The sequence below is a fragment of the Ranitomeya variabilis genome, chromosome 2, assembly GCF_051348905.1.
Source record: "Ranitomeya variabilis isolate aRanVar5 chromosome 2, aRanVar5.hap1, whole genome shotgun sequence".
NCBI classification, from domain to species: domain Eukaryota; kingdom Metazoa; phylum Chordata; class Amphibia; order Anura; family Dendrobatidae; genus Ranitomeya; species Ranitomeya variabilis.
The window spans coordinates 795,098,300-795,120,067 of NC_135233.1; the positions used below are offsets into that span (position 1 = coordinate 795,098,300).

General features: G+C 40.3%; 1 protein-coding gene across 1 annotated transcript in view; it reads left to right on the forward strand.

The window, feature by feature from the left end:
• The window catches only part of IMPG1 (interphotoreceptor matrix proteoglycan 1), a 742,521-nt gene that overhangs the window by 274,740 nt on the left and 446,013 nt on the right, over positions 1 to 21,768 (forward strand). The window contains exon 8 of the mRNA XM_077289856.1: positions 18,072 to 18,130. Coding sequence (XP_077145971.1) covers positions 18,072 to 18,130 — 59 coding nt within the window. The remainder of the gene's footprint in view (positions 1 to 18,071; positions 18,131 to 21,768) is intronic.

Genomic DNA, 21,768 nt, shown 5'->3' on the forward strand with positions numbered 1-21,768 from the left:
TTTGCCAATCTTAATCTCCCACTTGTTTTTTTTATGGGAGAATTAGGAAGAAATCAGGCACACTGTTATACAGTAGGTTTTCTGTGGCAGAAAAAGAAAGACAGATGCCACACACAGGACTGGCACTAATGCAGATTTCCCAATCTTAATCTCCCAATTTGTTTTTTTTATGGGAGAATTAGGAAAAAATCAGGCCCACATTTATACAGTAGGTTTTCTGTGGCAGAAAAAGAAAGACAGATGCCACACACAGGACTGACACTAATGCAGATTTGCCAATCTTAATCTCCCATTTTTATTTTTTTTATGGGAGAATTAGGAAAAAATCAGGCCCACAGTTATACAGTAGGCTTTCTGTGGCAGAAAAACAAAGATAGATGCCACACAGGACTGGCACTAATGCAGATTTGCCAATCTTAATCTCCCACTTGTTTTTTTTATGGGAGAATTAGGAAGAAATCAGGCACACTGTTATACAGTAGGTTTTCTGTGGCAGAAAAAGAAAGACAGATGCCACACACAGGACTGGCACTAATGCAGATTTGCCAATCTTAATCTCCCACTTGTTTTTTTTTTATGGGAGAAGGAGGAAAAAATCAGGCCCAAAGATATACAGTAGGTTTTCTGTGGCAGAAAAACAAAGACAGGTGCCACACACAGGACTGGCACTAATGCAGATTTGCCAATCTTAATCTCCCACTTGTTTTTTTTATGGGAGAATTAGGAAGAAATCAGGCCCACAGTTATACAGTAGGTTTTCTGTGGCAGAAAAAGAAAGACAGATGCCACACACAGGACTAGCACTAATGCATATTTCCCAATCTTAATCTCCAAATTTTTTTTTTTATGGGAGAATTAGGAAAAAATCAGGCCCACATTTATACAGTAGGTTTTCTGTGGCAGAAAAAGAAAGACAGATGCCACACACAGGACTGACACTAATGCAGATTTGCCAATCTTAATCTCCCATTTTTATTTTTTTTATGGGAGAATTAGGAAAAAATCAGGCCCACAGTTATACAGTAGGCTTTCTGTGGCAGAAAAACAAAGATAGATGCCACACAGGACTGGCACTAATGCAGATTTGCCAATCTTAATCTCCCACTTGTTTTTTTTTATGGGAGAATGAGGAAAAAATCAGGCCCACAGTTATACTGTAGGTTTTCTGTGGCAGAAAAAGAAAGACAGATGCCACACACAGGACTGGCACTAATGCAGATTTGCCAATCTTAATCTCCCACTTGGTTTTTTTTTATGGGAGAAGGAGGAAAAAATCAGGCCCAAAGATATACAGTAGGTTTTCTGTGGCAGAAAAACAAAGACAGATGCCACACACAGGACTGTCACTAATGCAGATTTGCCAATCTTAATCTCCCAATTTTTTTTTTTTATGGGAGAATTAGGAAGAAATCAGGCACACTGTTATACAGTAGGTTTTCTGTGGCAGAAAAAGAAAGACAGATGCCACACACAGGACTGGCACTAATGCAGATTTCCCAATCTTAATCTCCCAATTTGTTTTTTTTATGGGAGAATTAGGAAAAAATCAGGCCCACATTTACACAGTACGTTTTCTGTGGCAGAAAAAGAAAGACAGATGCCACACACAGGACTGACACTAATGCAGATTTGCCAATCTTAATCTCCCATTTTTATTTTTTTTATGGGAGAATTAGGAAAAAATCAGGCCCACAGTTATACAGTAGGCTTTCTGTGGCAGAAAAACAAAGATAGATGCCACACAGGACTGGCACTAATGCAGATTTGCCAATCTTAATCTCCCACTTGTTTTTTTTATGGGAGAATTAGGAAGAAATCAGGCACACTGTTATACAGTAGGTTTTCTGTGGCAGAAAAAGAAAGACAGATGCCACACACAGGACTGGCACTAATGCAGATTTGCCAATCTTAATCTCCCACTTGTTTTTTTTTTATGGGAGAATGAGGAAAAAATCAGGCCCAAAGATATACAGTAGGTTTTCTGTGGCAGAAAAACAAAGACAGGTGCCACACACAGGACTGGCACTAATGCAGATTTGCCAATCTTAATCTCCCAATTTTTTTTTTTATGGGAGAATTAGGAAAAAATCAGGCCCACATTTATACAGTAGGTTTTCTGTGGCAGAAAAAGAAAGACAGATGCCACACACAGGACTGACACTAATGCAGATTTGCCAATCTTAATCTCCCATTTTTATTTTTTTTATGGGAGAATTAGGAAAAAATCAGGCCCACAGTTATACAGTAGGCTTTCTGTGGCAGAAAAACAAAGATAGATGCCACACAGGACTGGCACTAATGCAGATTTGCCAATCTTAATCTCCCACTTGTTTTTTTTATGGGAGAATTAGGAAGAAATCAGGCACACTGTTATACAGTAGGTTTTCTGTGGCAGAAAAAGAAAGACAGATGCCACACACAGGACTGGCACTAATGCAGATTTGCCAATCTTAATCTCCCACTTGTTTTTTTTTTATGGGAGAATGAGGAAAAAATCAGGCCCACAGTTATACTGTAGGTTTTCTGTGGCAGAAAAAGAAAGACAGATGCCACACACAGGACTGGCACTAATGCAGATTTGCCAATCTTAATCTCCCACTTGTTTTTTTTTTATGGGAGAATGAGGAAAAAATCAGGCCCAAAGATATACAGTAGGTTTTCTGTGGCAGAAAAACAAAGACAGGTGCCACACACAGGACTGGCACTAATGCAGATTTGCCAATCTTAATCTCCCACTTGTTTTTTTTTATGGGAGAATTAGGAAGAAATCAGGCCCACAGTTATACAGTAGGTTTTCTGTGGCAGAAAAAGAAAGACAGATGCCACACACAGGACTGGCACTAATGCATATTTCCCAATCTTAATCTCCCAATTTTTTTTTTTATGGGAGAATTAGGAAAAAATCAGGCCCACATTTATACAGTAGGTTTTCTGTGGCAGAAAAAGAAAGACAGATGCCACACACAGGACTGACACTAATGCAGATTTGCCAATCTTAATCTCCCATTTTTATTTTTTTATGGGAGAATTAGGAAAAAATCAGGCCCACAGTTATACAGTAGGTTTTCTGTGGCAGAAAAACAAAGATAGATGCCACACAGGACTGGCACTAATGCAGATTTGCCAATCTTAATCTCCCACTTGTTTTTTTATATGGGAGAATTAGGAAGAAATCAGGCCCACAGTTATACAGTAGTTTTTCTGTGGCAAAAAAAGAAAGACAGATGCCACACACAGGACTGGCACTAATGCAGATTTGCCAATCTTAATCTCCCAATTTTTTTTTTTTATGGGAGAATTAGGAAAAAATCAGGCCCACAGTAGTGTTAGGCGATACCGTCCGATACTTGAAAGTATCGGTATCGGAAAGTATCGGCCGATACCGGCAAAGTATCGGATCTGATCCGATACCCGATACCAATACAAGTCATTGGGACTCAAGTATCGGAAGGTATCCCTGATGGTTCCCAGGGTCTGAAGGAGAGGAAACTCTCCTTCAGGCCCTGGGATCCATATTAATGTGTAAAATAAAGAATTAAAATAAAAAATATTGATATACTCACCTCTCCGACGCAGCCTGGACCTTACCGCTGTGAACCGACAGCCTTCTTTGCTTAAAATGAGCGCGTTCAGCACCTTCCATGATGTCACGGTTTCTGATTGGTCGCGTGCCGCTCATGTGACCACCACGCGACCAATCAGAAGCCGTGACGTCATCCCTCAGGTCCTAAATTCCTAGAAGGGAATTTAGGACCTGAGGGATGATGTTGCGGCTTGTGATTGGTCACGTGGCGGTCACATGAGCGGCACGCGACCAATCAGAAGCCGTGACGTCATGGAAGGTGCTGAACGCGCTCATTTTAAACAAAGAAGGCTGCCGGTTACCAGCGGTGATGTCCAGGGGCCTCCGGACAGGTGAGTATATCAATATTTTTTATTTTAATTCTTTATTTTACACATTCATATGGATCCCAGGGCCTGAAGGAGAGTTTCCTCTCCTTCAGACCCTGGGAACCATACACTGGAAACTTCCGATTCCGATTCCCGATACCACAAAAGTATCGGATCTCGGTATCGGAATTCCGATACCGCAAGTATCGGCCGATACCCGATATTTGCGGTATCGGAATGCTCAACACTAGCCCACAGTTATACAGCAGGTTTTCTGTGGCAGAAAAAGAAAGACAGATGCCACACACAGGACTGGCACTAATGCAGATTTGCCAATCTTAATCTCCCAATTTTTTTTTTTTAGGGGAGAATTAGGAAAAAATCAGGCACACTGTTATACAGTAGGTTTTCTGAGGCAGAAAAACAAAGACAGATGCCACACACAGGACTGGCACTAATGCAGATTTCCCAATCTTAATCTCCCAATTTTTATTATGGTAGAATTAGGAAAAAATCAGGCCCACAGTTATACAGTAGGTTTTCTGTGGCAGAAAAAGAAAGACAGATGCCACACACAGGACTGGCACTAATGCAGATTTCCCAATCTTAATCTCCCAATTTTTTTTTTATGGGAGAATGAGGAAGAAATCAGGCACACAGTTATACAGTAGGTTTTCTGTGGCAAAAAATGAAAGACAGATGCCACACACAGGACTGGCACTAATGCAGATTTGCCAATCTTAATCTCCCACTTGTTTTTTTTTATGGGAGAATGAGGAAAAAATCAGGCCCACAGTTATACAGTAGGTTTTCTGTGGCAGAAAAAGAAAGACAGATGCCACACACAGGACTGGCACTAATGCAGATTTGCCAATCTTAATCTCCCAATTTTTTTTTTTTAGGGGAGAATGAGGAAAAAATCAGGCCCACAGTTATACAGTAGGTTTTCTGTGGCAGAAAAACAAAGACAGATGCCACACACAGGACTGGCACTAATGCAGATTTGCCAATCTTAATCTCCTAATTTTTTTTTTTTATGGGAGAATGAGGAAAAAATCAGGCCCACAGTTATACAGTAGGTTTTCTGTGACAGAAAAACAAAGACAGATGCCACACACAGGACTGGCACTAATGCAGATTTGCCAATTTTAATCTGCCCCTTTTTTTTTCAGGGAGACTAGTGAATAAATCTGGGCCACTGTATTACAGTATATTTTCTGTGGCAGAAAGTGGCTTGAAGAGATATACCAAAAAAAAAAAAAGGGACTGTACTACAATTACTATCTCCCTACAGTAATCTCAGAAAAGTGTGGCAGGCAGCAATAAAAAGGACTGCTGCACACAAAAGTCAAAAGTGTGGACAAACAAACAAGATTGCTGTGCAGAAAGGAAGGAGCAACAGGATTTGTGCTTTGAAAAAAGCAGTTGGTTTGCACAGCGGCGTACACACAGCAACGCAGCTATCAGGGAGCCTTATAACCTGCAGAGCTGATGAAGAGAAATCTAGCCTACACTGTCCCTGCAAAGAAAAGGTGGTGTTGGACAGTGGAAATCGCTACAGCACAAGCGGTTTTGGGGTCAATTTACCCTGCCTAACGCTATCTCTGCTTCTGACGAAGCGGCAGCATCCTCTCCCTACGCTCAGATCAGCAGCAGTAAGATGGCGGTCAGCGGGAAAGCCCCTTTGACGCTGCAGAAAGCAAGCCAATGACTGCCATGCCCTTCTCTAAGATGGTGGGGACCAGGGCCTATGTCATCACGCTGCCCACACTCTGCGTGCACCTTCATTGGCTGAGAAATGGCTCTTTAAGCATTATAGGAAACGCGACTTTGGCGCGAAGATCATGTACCGCATGGCCGATCCCACGCTGGGATCGGATCGGGTTTCTTGAAACTCGACTTTGCCAAAAGTCAGCGACTTTTGAAAATGACCGATCCGTTTCGCTCAACCCTAATTATCACAGCTGACATCCGGCACTATGTGCCAGGAGTGGTCACGGACTGCTCCTGGCACATTAACCCCCGGAACACCGCAATCAAACATGATCGTAGCGTTTTGGTGGTATAGGGAAGCATCGCGCAGGTGCTCCCTGCGTGCTTCCCTGAGACCCTCGGAACAACGCAATGTGATCGGGTTGTTCCGTCCTCCTCCTCCCTGCAGGCCCCGGATGCAAGATGGCCACAGGGGTCCTTCTGGGTCCTGCAGGGAGGTGGCTTGTTGATAGCAGGTGCTGGCAAGCCTCCTGCACTGCCTGTCAGTTCGCTGATCAGACACAGTGCTATGCAAAGTGCCAGATCAGCGATCTCATAATATATAGTAATGTCCCACCCTGGGACAAAGTAAAAAAGTAAAAAAAAAAAAAAAAACCACTGTGTAAAAATATTTTAAAAAATTCCTAAATAAGGAAGAAAAAAAAATATTGCTCCAATAAATACATTGTTTTATGTAAATAAAAAGAACAATAAAAGTACATATACTTAGTATCGCCGCATCCATAGTGACCCGACCTATAAAACTGTCCCACTAGTTAACCCCTTCAGTGAACACCATAAAAAAATAAATAAAAAACGAATAAAAAAACAATGCTTTATCATCATACCGCCGAAACAAAAAGTGGAATAACACGCGATCAAAAAGACAGAAATAAATAAACATGGTACTGCTGAAAACGTAATCTTGTCCCACAAAAAACAAGCTGCCATACAGCATCATTAGCAAAAATAAAAAGTTATAGCACTCAGAATAAAGCGATGCAAAAATAATTATATTTTATATAAAATAGTTTTTATTGTAGAAAAGCACCAAAACACAAAAAAAAAATATAAATGAGGTATCACTGTAATCGTACTAACCCGAAGAATAAAACTGCTTTATCAATATTACCAAACGCGGAACGGTATAAACGCCCCCCCAAAAGAAATTCATGAATTGATGGTTTTTGTTCATTCCTCCTAACAAAAATCGGAATAAAAAGCAAACAAAAATGTCATGTGCCCGAAAACGGTACCAATAAAAACATCCTGCAAAAAACAAGACCTGAAATGACTCTGTGGAGCAAAATATGGAATGGAAAAATTATAACTTTCAAAAGGTGATGACGCAAAAACTATTTTTTGAAATAAAAAGCGTCTTTTAGCATGTGACAGCTACCAAACATAAAAACCCACTATAAAAACCCACTATAAATAGTAAATTAAACCCCCTTTATCACCGCCTTAGTTAGGGAAAAATAATAAAATTAAAACATTTATTTATTTCCATTTTCCCATTAGAGGTAGGGTTAGGGTTGTGGCTAAAGTTAGGGTTAGAGTTGGGGCCAAAGTTATGGTTAGGGCTAAAGTTAGGGTTGGGGCTAGAGTTGAGGTTAGGGTTTGGATTACATTTATGGCTGGATTAGGGGTGTGACAGGGTTAGGGGTGTGATTAGGGTTATGGTTAAGTTGTGATTAGGGTTAGGGGTGTGTTCGGGTTGGGATTAGGGTTACAGGTGTGTTTGGGTTAGGGGTGTGGTTAGGGTTATGGTTAGGGTTAGGGTGTGTTGGGGTTAGGGGTGTGTTGGGGTTAGGGGTGTGGTTAGGGTTGGGATTAGGGTTAGGGGTGTGTTGGGGTTAGGGTTGGAGTTAGAATTGGGGGGTTTCCACTGTTTAGGCACATCAGGGGCTCTGTAAACGCAACATGATGCCCACACACCATTCTATCAAAGTCTGCATTCCAAAATGTCACTACTTCCCTTTTGCGGTCCAATTTCTGTTGCACTTTGGAAAATTTGGAAGCTAAAAATCTTTTTTTGTGGGAAAAAAAGATTTTTTTTATTTTCGTGGCTCTGCTTTATAAACTTTAGTGAAACACTTGGGAGTTCAAAGTTCTCACAACACATCTAGATAAGTTCCTTTGGGGTCTAGTTTCCAATATAGGGTCACTTGTGGGGGTTTCTACTGTTTAGGTACATCAGTGGCTCTGCAAATGCAATGTGATGCCCGCAGACCATTCTATCAAAGTCTGCATTCCAAAACGGCGCTCCTTCCCTTCCGAGCTCTGCCATGCACCCAAACAGTGGTTTACCCCCACATATGTGGTACCAGCATACTCAGAACAAATTGCAGAACAACTTTTGGGGTCCACCTTCTCTTGTTACTCTTGGGAATATAAAAAATTGGGAGTGAAAAGATCATTTTTGGGAAAAGAATGTGATTTTTTTTTTACGGCTTTACATTATAAACTTCTGTGAAGCATTTGGGGGCTCAAAGTGCTCACCATACATCTAGTTAAGTTCCATAGGTGGTCTAGTTTAGAAAATGGGGTCACTTGTGGGGGGTTTCCACTGTTTAGGCACATCAGGGGCTCTACAAATGCAACATGGCATTTGATCTCAATTCCAGCCAATTCTGCGTTGAAAAAGTCAAATGGTGCTCCTTCCCTTCCGAGCACTGTCATGCACCTAAACAGTGGTCTACCCCCACATATATGGTACCAGCATACTCAGAACAAATTGCAGAACAACTTTTGGGGTCCACTTTCTCCTGTTACCCTTGGGAATATAAAAAATTGGGAGTGAAAAGATCATTTTTGTGAAAAGAATGATTTTTTATTTTTATGGCTCTAAATTATAAACTTCTGTGAAGCATTTGGGGGCTCAAAGTGCTCACCATACATCTAGATAAGTTCCCTAGGTGGTCTAGTTTAGAAAATGGGGTCACTTGTGGGGGGTTTTCACTGTTTAAGCACATCAGGGGCTCTCCAAATGCAACATGGTGTCTGATCTCAATTCCAGCCAATTCTGCGCTGAAAAAGTCAAATGGTGCTCCTTCCCTTCCGAGCTCTGTCATGCACCCAAACAGTGGTTTACCCCCACATATGTGGTACCAGCATACTCAGAACAAATTGAAGAACAACTTTTGGGGTCCATCTTCTCCTGTTACCCTTGGGAATATAAAAAATTGGGAGTGAAAAGATCATTTTTGTGAAAAGAATGTGATTTTTTATTTTTACGGCTCTACATTATAAACTTCTGTGAAGCATTTGGGGGCTCAAAGTGCTCACCATACATCTAGTTAAGTTCCATAGGTGGTCTAGTTTAGAAAATGGGGTCACTTGTGGGGGGTTTCCACTGTTTAGGCACATCAGGGGCTCTCCAAATGCAACATGGCATTTGATCTCAATTCCAGCCAATTCTGCGTTGAAAAAGTCAAATGGTGCTCCTTCCCTTCCGAGCACTGCCATGCACCCAAACCGTGGTCTACCCCCACATATGTGGTACCAGCATACTCAGAACAAATTGCAGAACAACTTTTGGGGTCCACTTTCTCCTGTTACCCTTGGGAATATAAAAAATTGGGAGTGAAAAGATCATTTTTGTAAAAAGAATGATTTTTTATTTTTACGGCTCTACATTATAAACTTCTGTGAAGCATTTGGGGGCTCAAAGTGCTCACCATACATCTAGATAAGTTCCCTAGGTGGTCTAGTTTAGAAAATGGGGTCACTTGTGGAGGGTTTTCACTGTTTAAGCACATCAGGGGCTCTCCAAATGCAACATGGTGTCTGATCTCAATTCCAGCCAATTCTGCGTTGAAAAAGTCAAATGGTGCTCCTTCCCTTCCGAGCTCTGTCATGCACCAAAACAGTGGTTTACCCCCACATATGTGGTACCAGCATACTCAGAACAAATTGAAGAACAACTTTTGGGGTCCACCTTCTCCTGTTACCCTTGGGAATATAAAAAATTGGGAGTGAAAAGATCATTTTTGGGAAAAGAATGTGATTTTTTATTTTTACGGCTCTACATTATAACCTTCTGTGAAGCATTTGGGGGCTCAAAGTGCTCACCATACATCTAGATAAGTTCCTTAGGTGGTTTAGTTTAGAAAATGGGGTCACTTGTGGGGGGTTTCCACTGTTTAGGTACATCAGGGGCTCTCAAAACGCAACATGACGTCTGATCTCAATTCCAGCCAATTCTGTGTTGAAAAAGTCAAATGGTGCTCCTTCCCTTCCGAGCACTGTCATGCACCTAAACAGTGGTCTACCCCCACATATATGGTACCAGCATACTCAGAACAAATTGCAAAACAACTTTTGGGTCCACTTTCTCCTGTTACCCTTGGGAATATAAAAAATTGGGAGTGAAAAGATCATTTTTGTGAAAAGAATGATTTTTTATTTTTACGGCTCTAAATTATAAACTTCTGTGAAGCATTTGGGGGCTCAAAGTGCTCACCATACATCTAGATAAGTTCCCTAGGTGGTCTAGTTTAGAAAATGGGGTCACTTGTGGGGGGTTTTCACTGTTTAAGCACATCAGGGGCTCTCCAAATGCAACATGGTGTCTGATCTCAATTCCAGCCAATTCTGCGCTGAAAAAGTCAAATGGTGCTCCTTCCCTTCCGAGCTCTGCCATGCACCCAAACAGTGGTTTACCCCCACATATGTGGTACCAGCATACTCAGAACAAATTGCAGAACAACTTTTGGGGTCCACCTTCTCCTGTTACTCTTGGGAAAATAAAAAATTGGGGGTGAAAAAATCATTTTTGTGAAAAAAATATGATTTTTTATTTTTATGGCTCTACCTTATAAACTTCTATGAAGCACTTGGGAGTTCAAAGTGCTCACCACCCATCTAGATAAGTTCCCTAGGGGGTCTACTTTCCAAAATGGTGTCACTTGTGGAGAGTTTTCACTGTTTAGGCACATCAGGGGCTCTCCAAACGCGACATGGCTTCCTTGCATTGAAAAGTCAAATGGCCCTCCTTCTCTTCCGAGCTCTGCCATATGCCCAAACAGTGGTTTACCCCCACATATAGGCTATCGGCGTACTCAAGACAAATTGTACAACAATTTTTGGTGTCCAATTTCTCCTATTACCCTTGGTAAAACAAAACAAATTGGATCTGAATTAGTTTTTTGTGAAAAAAAGTTAAATGTTCATTTTTTTTAAACATTCCAAAAATTCCTGTGAAGCACCTAAAGGGTTAATAAACTTCCTAAATGTGGTTTTGAGCACCTTGAGGGGTGCAGTTTTTGGAATGTTGTCACTTTTTGCTATTTTCTATCATATAGACCCCTCGAAGTGACTTCAAATGTGATGATGTCCCTAAAAAAAAATGGTGTTGTAAAAATGAGAAATCGCTGGTCAACTTTTAACCCTCATAACTCCCTAACAAAAAAAATTTGCTTCCAAAATTGCACTGATGTGAAGCAGACATGTGGGAAATGTTACTCATTAAATATTTTGTGTAACATATCTCTGTGATTTAAGGGCATGAAAATTCAAAGTTGTAAAATTGCAACATTTTCAAAATTTTTGCCAAATTTCCATCTTTTTCACAAATAAACACAAGTAGTGTTGAGCGATACCTTCCGATACTTGAAAGTATCGGTATCGGATAGTATCGGCCGATACCAAAAAAATATCGGATATCGCCGATACCGATACCCGATACCAATACAAGTCAATGGGACACAAGTATCGGAAGCTAAAAAATATGGATATACTCACCCGTCCGGCGGCCCCTGGACCTTACCGATGTAACCGTCAGCCTCCGTTCCTAAGAATGAGGAGTTTAGGACCTTTGATGACGTGGCGTCTTGTGATTGGTCGCGTGACCACTCATGTGACCGCTCACGCGACCAATCACAAGCCGCGACGTCATCGCAGGTCCTAAACTCCTCATTCTTAGGAACGAAGGCTGCCGGTTACATCGGTAAGGTCCAGGGGCCTACGGAGGGGTGAGTATATCCATATTTTTTATTTTAATTCTTTATTTTTTACATGAATATGGATCCCAGGGCCTGAAGGAGAGTCTCCTCTCCTCCAGACCCTGGGAACCATACACTGGGAACTTCCGATTCCGATATCACAAAATTATCGGAACTCGGTATCGGAATTCCGATACCGCAAGTATCGGCCGATACCCGATACTTGCGGTATCGGAATGCTCAACACTAAACACAAGTAATATCAACGAAATTTTACCAGAACAATATGTCATGAGAAAACAATGTCAGAATCACCGGGATCCATTGAGGCGTTCCAGAGTTATAACCTCATAAAGGGACAGTGGTCAGAATTGTAAAAATTAGCCCGGTCATTAGCGTGCAAACCACCCTTGGTGGTGAAGGGGTTAATCACAGCCAGATTATGTTACCTCTGACAGCAACACTATTAGCCTGAGTCAATGTTTTGCACTGAGCGATCTGCTTTATCACAAATATCTAAGCAGGATTATTTTGGGGTTATTATTTAATTTAAAAAAAATCATGAAATGCCTGTCAGTGTGCTGGACTCTTAAATGGGCTGTTAGTTCCAGGTTAGTATCCGTTTCTACGATGAGGTCACATTGACATTACTAAGGCAGTGTTTGTGTAATAGAACTTATAAATATATGGAAACTGTTCTAGGAGACAGCAGAATGTTTCATGTAATTGTCAAGTCAACTGGAGGCTTAGCAGTTTTATGATTTGCAGCAAATCAATTTGGTGAAAATCAAATTTTGGAGAAAAAATGTTCAAACCTGATGAATTCAAAGTTCAATAGATTCCGTTATCTCCAGTAATGACCTTATATTAGCATTTATATTGGCAAATATGACAGCACCTTTGCATTGATGATAAAATAAAACTAAAATCATTTACAGATGAAGCAGTCAACATTATGTTCCTACAATGTCAGCTGTCAATGGGAGTTCATTTGTGTTGATCTGTGCAACTGTGACAAAGGCAAAATTGTTATAGCCAGAAGAATGTGTCAATGCGTTCCCAAAGCGATATTCCAGATATACTTTGGTTATTACTATCAAAAATGGTCCAAAAAAACAAGTGCTGAACCTGCATCAGGATCATGAGCTCTAAGGGCTCATTGATGTGAACAGGATGCAAAGTTTAACCTATTCAGTCTGTGCCCACAGAAGACTATGAGATACATTTCTGACCCTGACCACGGCTGGCCACAATGGGAATTTAATAATCAGAACTGGCCCATTTAGCAGTACAAGAGAGGAGCCTGATCTGATACGTTACTGTACATTTTTATTAACATCATGTGTATGGCTGAATGTATAGGCATTGCTTAGAGTAGAGAAAGCACCAAGGTGCAATGTGGGAAGAAGGCAACCTGAGATTATCTAATCAATGTTTTTAAAGGAAATCATGGACTTGACATTTATGTTGATGTGACTTAGAAGAATGCTATCAACATAATTATTGTTGCAAAGTTACCGCTTTCATGGCAATTGTATACCCAAATATCAGTGGCCCCTTTCATCACAATTGTTCAAAGTTGTTCAAGAGTAGCTGGAGTAGAATGACAAAGAGTACAAGGTGTTGATGCAACTTCTATATTGCCATCAGAGTGCAAAAAGTTTTAATGTTTACAGTCATTAAAACAAGCTATACTAATAGGTCCTTCCCTGTTTTTACAATGTTATTGGAGCACCTTGTCTGACATTGATATGGGATACTCTGGCAATAATTCAAGAAAGCATCATACACGTTTTTCCTTATATGATGGTTAGGTTACCTCTCATATTCAGCTAAGATAAAAACACTTGTAGCTTCTTAGTACTGTTCTGCTTGCCAAAAATAGTGAGACAGTTTAGCAGAGGGAAATATTGATTATGCTTTTCTTGGTACTAAACCGTTTCATCAAAATGACTACACCAGAAAGCTAACACTTTGAAAGTCGCAAAATCTTTGCACTACACTAAGTTGCACAAAAATTTTGAGACTTTTCACACTTACATGCAATTTTCAGGGAACTCAAATAACATTTGCAGGGCTGTGGAGGAGCACTGCTATGCCCACCCATAATATCAATACTGGTGGCATTTCTCACGCCAGCAGAAAGTTTACACCAGTTCCCAACTGGAGTAACATTTCTAATGAGGCACATGGAGACGCACATTACTGATAAAATGAGCCCAATTCATTACAAGGTGTTCAATTTTGCATTTCTGTGTGGGCGCCGCACAGCTCAGATCGCCGCATGCGGACACATCCGCATACAACGCATGTTCCTGCATACCTACCCAATGTTAAAGATAGGTAAGCATGGAAACGCTAGACGCAGCCAGCTGTAGGCGGAGCCTGGGCGGAGCTTCATGGAGGAAGCAAAGAGGAAGTACGCTGCCATCCGTAGCGCACAGGAACGCAAGTCTGAAACCAGCCTAAGGTCTGATTCATCAAGTTAGGTGTTTGGTATGTAGTGTCTGCTGGAATTAAATGTACCAAATTCATTAAGAGGCAATCATCTCCTAATGAATTTCATGCTTCTTTTAGCTGAAATGTGCCAGAAACAAATATACCTCAATCTTTGACTAGAGGACATACAGTCGAGGAAATAAGTATTTGATCCCTTGCTGATTTTGTAAATTTGCCCACTGACAAGGCTAGAAGCTGGCATAGCCTGATCAGCTCTGTTACATAGGGGCGATGCTCAGATCGCCCCTATGTAGCTGAATAACAGCATTGCATTTAGCGCTTACCACAGGGTGGCACTCACAGCAATCTGGCATCAACAACTATAGAGGTCTCCAGGTTGTCATGTTGATGCACCGCTGTCCCCGATCACGTGACGGGGGTCAGCGGTGCGTGCATTTCTGGCCGGATGGCTGGAAGCGCTTGTTGAATGCTGCTGTCAGAGTTTGACAGCAGCATTTAACTAGTTAAAAGGCTCGGGCAGATCACAATTCTGCCCGCACCTACTGCTGGCACATGTCAGCTGTTCAAAACAGCTGACATGTCCCAGCTTTGATGCAGGCTCACCGCCACAGCCCACATCAAAGTGGGGGTTCTGTTACTAGACGTACTATTCCAACCGATGGCAGAAAGGGGATAAAGCCAGCTGTCTTACATAGTCACCTTTACAAAAGACTTCTGTCCACAGACTCAGTTAATCAGTCAGACTCTAACCTCTGCAACCCTCATGTGGGGTATCTTTGATCATGAGGAAGATGAGAAATCAGCCTAAAACTATACAGGGGGAACTTGTTAATGATCTCAAAGCAGATGGGACCACAGTCACCAAGAAAACCATTGGTTACACATCACGCCGAAAAGGTTTAAAATCCTGCAGTGCCCACAAGGTCCCCCTGCTCAAGAAGGCACATGTGCAATCCCATCTGAAGTTTGCCAATAAATACCTGGATGAGTCTGTGCATGATTGGGAGTAGGTGCTGTGGTAAGATGAGACAAAAATTGAGGTCTTTGGCATTAACTCATCTCGCCGTGTTTGGGGGAAGAGAAATGCTGCCTATGACCCAAAGAACTCCGTCCCCCTGTTAAGCATGGAGGTAGAAACATTATGTTTTGAGGGTGTTTCTCTGCTAAGGGCACAGGACTACTTCACCGCATCAATGGGAAAATGGATGGAGCCATGTACCGTAAAATCCTGAGTGACAACCTCCTTCCCTCCGCCTGTAAGGATTTGGACTGTACATCTCTTCCTGTCTGCTGTTGCCCTCAGTTCGGTTACTTTTGCCCTTACCTAAGATGGAGTCACTGGCCTCACGGGGGCCATCTTGTTTCCTGTCAGACTTTCCCTGTTCCTGTCTGTGGTGTGGTGTATATAAGGGAGCTCTGTATATTACTCATTGCTTGAGTATCTTGTTCCTGGACTTGTGATCAAGCTGGAAGAACTGCTACCTTGCTGGTTTCTTCGTTACCTTGGGATACCCCACCTGTCTCCGGATCAACGTCTCTTCATCATAAGACTTGTTTCCCTGGATCTGCTCTGCACTCGTCTCTGCTGCTGGACTGTTCCCTGCTAGGAGGCCTGGCCTGGTCTCCAGGTCTCTGGACCTGACATACCTGGACTTCCACGGTCTGTACATGTGCTTACTGCTTATCCAGCTCTGTCTGCTACTAACCTGCTGTGTCATAGCTGTTTACCTGCATACCATCATAAATATTCTTTAACTCTTAACCTGTTGTCTCTCGGCCTCTTTTCTGACCCATGATACTGATCTCCACTGCACTTAGCACTAAGTTTATAACACCGCCAGGACATTAAAAATGGGTCGTGGCTAGATCTTCCAGCAAGACAATGACCCAAAACATACAGCCAAGGCAACAAAGGAGTGGCTCAAAAAGAAGCACATTAAGGTCATGGAGTGGCCAGCCAGTCTCCAGACCTTAATCCACTAGAAAACTTATGGAGGGAGTTGAAGCTCCGAGTTGCCAACAGACAGCCTCAAAATCTTAATTTTTTAAGATTTCATTTAAAGATGATCTGCAAAGAGGAGTGGACCAAAACTCTACCTAACATGTGCGCAAACCTCATCATCAACTACAAAAAAAATCTGACTGCTGTGCTTGCCAACAAGGGTTTTGCCACCAAGTATTAAGTCTTGTTTGCTAGATGGAACAAATACTTATTTCTCACTGCAAAATGCTAATATATTTATATAATTTATACAATGTGATTTTCTGGATTTTATTTTTGATATTCTATCTATCCCTCAATGTTAAAATTAACCTACCCTTAAAATTGTAGACTGTTGATGTCTTTGTCAGTGGGAAAACTCACAAAATTAGCAAGGGATCAAATACTTATTTCCCCCACTGTATGTGATATCTTTTGCACCAATGATGTGGCTAAAATTATAACAAATTTTGTTGTGTAACACTAGGCTAAATCTTTTCCGCTAAGCTCTAACAACTTTTCAAAAAATTGGCAGTGCTGGCATCAACATAACACAAGTCATGACATTTTATGCATCTTTGGGTTGGGCACATTTTTTGAAGACTTGCAAAAGGTTGTACATCAGTTATGGAGTGTCAAGATCGAAAGTTCAAACATGTAACTGCAACTCAATACAAATAAGACAAAGATAATGACCAGGTACGACCAGGACTCATTTGAGATGGAGAGTGACGAACTGTAAGTTGTAAACTACTTCAACCTTCTCGGATCAATGTTCAATCAACATGCAGCAATGACACTGAAAGTCAATAGGAGAATAGCTATGGGCAAATTAACAATGAAGATACTGAACAAGGTCTTCAAATCAAGGAACATTTCACTGGAGATGAAGACACTGCTGGTACATAGTCAGGACTTTTCTGTAGTAATAGACGGATGTGAAACCAGGACGATAAAGAAACACGACAGAAGAAGAATGGATGCCTTTGAGATGTGGTGCTGGAGCAGGATGTTATCAATACCATGAAAGGCAAGAAGAATGAACAAATCAATCTTGGAACAGATCAAGCCAGACATGTCATTTGAAACAAGGTTTACCAAGCTATGACTTTCCTACTTTGGACATATCATATGAAGAGAGCAATCACTGGAGAAGAGCATCATGGTCAGAAGAATAAAAGGAACAAGGCAAAGAAGAAGACCAGCAACCCAATGGCTTGATACAATCAATACAACAGCAGAGAATACTCTGGTGTACCTATCTAGGCTTGCACAAGCTCGATATTCCTACAGATCATTCATACATCAAGTCGCCATGGCTCGTGACTGAGCCTAAGGCTGTTTAATAATAATAAATAACTATTGCACAAACTGTTTAATGAACTGCTTAATGTCCAATGTAACTCATTACTTTTCTCATGTTTTACATATAGATAGCAAAGATTGGATGGCAATAAAGTGCATTGATGCAGAACATTTGTATGACCTTGAATTAATGTCTAGTTAACTGTTTAAGGTTGCATTGAAGCTGCGGTCCTTTTTGTCCACTTTTTGGGGGGAAAAAGCAGCAAAAAAAAAAACACAACTTGACCACCTATATGGATATAGAAATTAACCAAATTATCTGCCATACTTTACCAATAAAAGCATATTTACTTGGCTGTGCACAATGAAAAATAAATAATTATTTATTTACAAGTGTAGAAATCAATGAATACAATAAACATACTAGCACATTTTCTTTGGCAGAACTGTCTCTATAACGTGTTGTCATGATGCTTTTTCCTGCCCTGTATCACATTTTATTGATTCTCTGGTGCTCTGTATTACTTAGTTTTAATGACTGGGATGGACAGCACATCAAGATTCTTGAGCAACAGCAAAATCTGATAAACTACTGTGCTTTGATATAATGGAAGAAAAATGGTACATTAATAAAATATATAAATCACTGATGTGCGAACCGGACCTTTTCTCTAGTCTTGATGCTATACTCCTGATACTACTTTATTAAACAAACAGATTTGTTTCTTTTTCAATAGATGCAAAAGGTATTTGAAAATCTTCCAGGGTTTAAGGAGATCCAGGTTTTATGGTTCAGGTAAGTGAAATATTTATATACACTGCAATTTTAATAAATCTACACACATTTCTATGCATTTTATGTATAGTTTATGTATGTTTATGAACAATAATATTGTTTTTGTTTCAGTTTATAAATAATACAGCGGAAATATTTTATTCTTATATTAGATATCCTAAACAATGTAGACTTTTATGGAAATGTTGTTTTTTTATTCTGTAACTTGATGATATGCTCATATCTACTGTGAACATCAGGGTTAATATTAGGAAGGCCTAGAGGATGGGACTTCCAGTAGCAACATGATAGTGATGCATAGAAACATTCTCCAGCATGCTTCATTATTGGGGCAGAACGTGCTATATTAGAGAGAACTGTTGCATGGCTGCACCACGCTCACCCTTTTAGCCTGGCTTATCCTGCATGATCTCCTTGATCGGTGTAGTATAAAAAAGGCTGGTTAACTAATTACTAAAATACATAGCGAGAGCCTTGAGAGGTGAGTGATACACTTGACAGAGGTATTTAACTCTGAACCCATTACAAAACGTCTACCACACTAGAAAAATACAGGTGTCTCCATAAACTTCTGTGACCTAGCTGATCAGGAATTATGCAACCATTTCACTGTCCTAGACCAACCGGAAATAGGTAATTAATATCATTTAACACTAGACCACCAGAGATCATAACATTAATGTTTTCACTTGCCTAGTCTCAGTTAACACCTTCTTTATCCTAGACGACCAAAAATTAATTTCTGACACCCTTTACTGCTTTAGACCACAAGGTATAATTAACACCCTCCACCAAAATAAACTTCCAAAGATGTCATGTTAACATCAGCACTTACCAAAACTTTCATGTTTTTCATGGTTAATCTCTTTGACTGCCCTAGATAATCAGGGATGTATTTCTTGGACACTGTACATTAATCTAACTCTAAAGTCACTCAGTATTTTGTAACTATGAATAGTGATATTATTTGCATATCATCAGAAATTCTATGTGGGTGCGTTACGTCTGTATTATATGGGATCATTATTGGGAATTGTATTCTTTTGGACACCAAGTAGCAGAATTTCATGGGCTTTGAATGATGGAAGTATTTCAGTATTGTCTGCCCTGTGTTAATGATTTCTTCTTCCCTTTTTTCAAAACCCTAAAGAATTAAATTTAGGGGAAAACACAAAAAATGCAAACATCACAAAAAGCACCAAAATAAATTCTGTAGAAACTGTATGAAGGTAGCCCATGACTTTCTCCATCAGTACCATTCAATCATTTCAAGTATTTGTGAAATGAGGCTATCTTCATGTTGAGCTCACATATTCTTGTACTGTAGGTGTCATTTCTATTTTTATAGCAAATACTTGTATTAAGTTGTAATGTGAATACAGCATGATTAAGTGCTTTCTGTCATGGAGGTACAAAGAAAATATGATTAATACCAATATTGTTTGGAATGCACAGATGCATTATTAATTGCTAAGCCTGAAGTAAATGCTAAACAAACAGACTTTGACACAGGTGAAAATGTAAAGAAAAATCCTTACTCTGCAAGTATAAGAAAAACAGAAGAATTTAAATGAGTTTTCCATCTGGACAGCCAATTTATAAAACATAGCTGTCCTGAAAATCAACTAATCTTTGCAAATGTACCTTGTCTCACTTTACAGCAAGAAACTGTCATCAGTGGGGGAAGATTCATTTTAACTTAGTGCTGTTGTTTTAAAGTTTGTGCTATATTCTTCAAAAACATCTACCCTGTTGAAAACGATCTCCATTGCTAGCTTTGTCAGGATACCAAGATAACCAGACTTTCTCAATTCTCTTGGAAGTCCATTTAAAGAGAATCCTGGCTTTGCCATCTTATCTGAAGTTCATTCTTTGTTTGGATGATATTCCTAATTGCTATTATGACTTCCACACTTACTTTAACTTTCGCATTTATCAATTTCATTTCTGTATTGCTCCTTGGACTAGTTGGCTGGACCGCTTATGCTACTGATAGTGACTCCCGCTCATCATTTGACAATGCCTCTATGTAGTCCTTTGGGTTGTAGTATCCTGAGTGTTCACTTGTTGATAACCCTTGGCAGTGTTCCTGACAACACTACTGTTCCCTAAGTGTTTGTGCCACAAATTAACTATTCTAATGATTTCTACCTGGGAATTCTATACTGATTGTTGGGGGTTAAGGATGGAAAACTGGGAGATCCCTTCGACTCTGCACCCATGTCATACTTGTGACAACCTGACCTTGAGCCAGAAAAACCCACTTTGTCTGGTGAGAATGTATTTAAAAGAGTGAGGACATTCTTTGAAGGTTAGAAGTTTTCATATTAGGTAATTGATGATTTGGAGCTCAGTTTGACTACCCAGCACCTGTAAATGTTGCTTAATGGATGTTTGCATGAAAATCAAATGTCTATCCTGCTATCAAGATTACACTATTAGCATCCGTTAAGATGCTGGAAGATAACAGTACTCCATTGCTCTGCCTCGCGGATACATCTCCCTCTTATCCAGTTTTTAGCAGAAGCTACATTAGCAATCTTGATTTGCACTGTTGGTAACAATGTCATGGAGTTTTGGGTGGTAACCTACATCCATAATAGATTATAGGACTAGATCAATGACTTAGGCAATGATATCTGATTACCAAGTATGGTAGAAAATGCTAACTAGGCAAACTTTATTCAGATGTATATTACTTGCACACTCCTGGAAGACTGTTCAGAACAAGTCACTTTTCCAGCTCAGTCCATTCTGCTCATTTATAAGTTAATCCATTTTACTCTCAGATTAACCTGTGGGCCGAGAAACGCTCTCTGACTTCAAATCAACCTCAAAGACAAAAGAAAAAACTAAGCCTGGTTTTCCTACTTTAAATCTCTTCACATTCAGAGATTTAAAAGGGTTCACTAATAACATGGTCCTTTCTAGGCGCTGTTCACTTTCTTCCTCCTCTCAGGAGAAAGATAAAGGGAAGATATGTCTTTGATTTATTTGTGCTATAAACAGCAGGGAAAGAACTTTCTAAGGGATAGTCACAAATAACCTGAAGCAGTTAGCTTACTTCTCCATCAGAGCCATCAGAAAAAAATTCTGGCCATGGTTCATTAAGGAATAAAATGACCCAAATTCATGAGGAGCATTTACCTCCTTAATTAATTTGGAGCATCTTTTATCCATTGTGCACTGCTAGAAATGTTTACCATCTTCAAAGGGAGATTTGTAGTTAAAATTCTGCGCTGCCGCTAAGATGAATTTCAGGAGAGTATAGTTGATTCACAGTGGTTTTATTCAACGCGTTTCAGGGGTTGTGGTATTTCCTGATGAAGGGTGCATGAGACCCCTGAAACGCGTTGAATAAAACCACTGTGAATCAACTATACTCTCCTGAAATTCATCTTAGCGGCAGCGCAGAATTTTAACTACAAATCTCCCTTTGAAGACATTATTTTCTCTGGTCGGTGAAGACTTGTGGATCTGCAGCAGCCGCTATCTTCATGCTCTAATCTCATCCTAACCAGGTGAGCAAATTTGGTGTATATTCTCCTCTGTGTAACGTAGATAAGACCCTATTGCGCTCTTTGTCTCCCCATTGTTTTACAATAGAAATGTTTACCAGGCATTTCTACCATAACTTG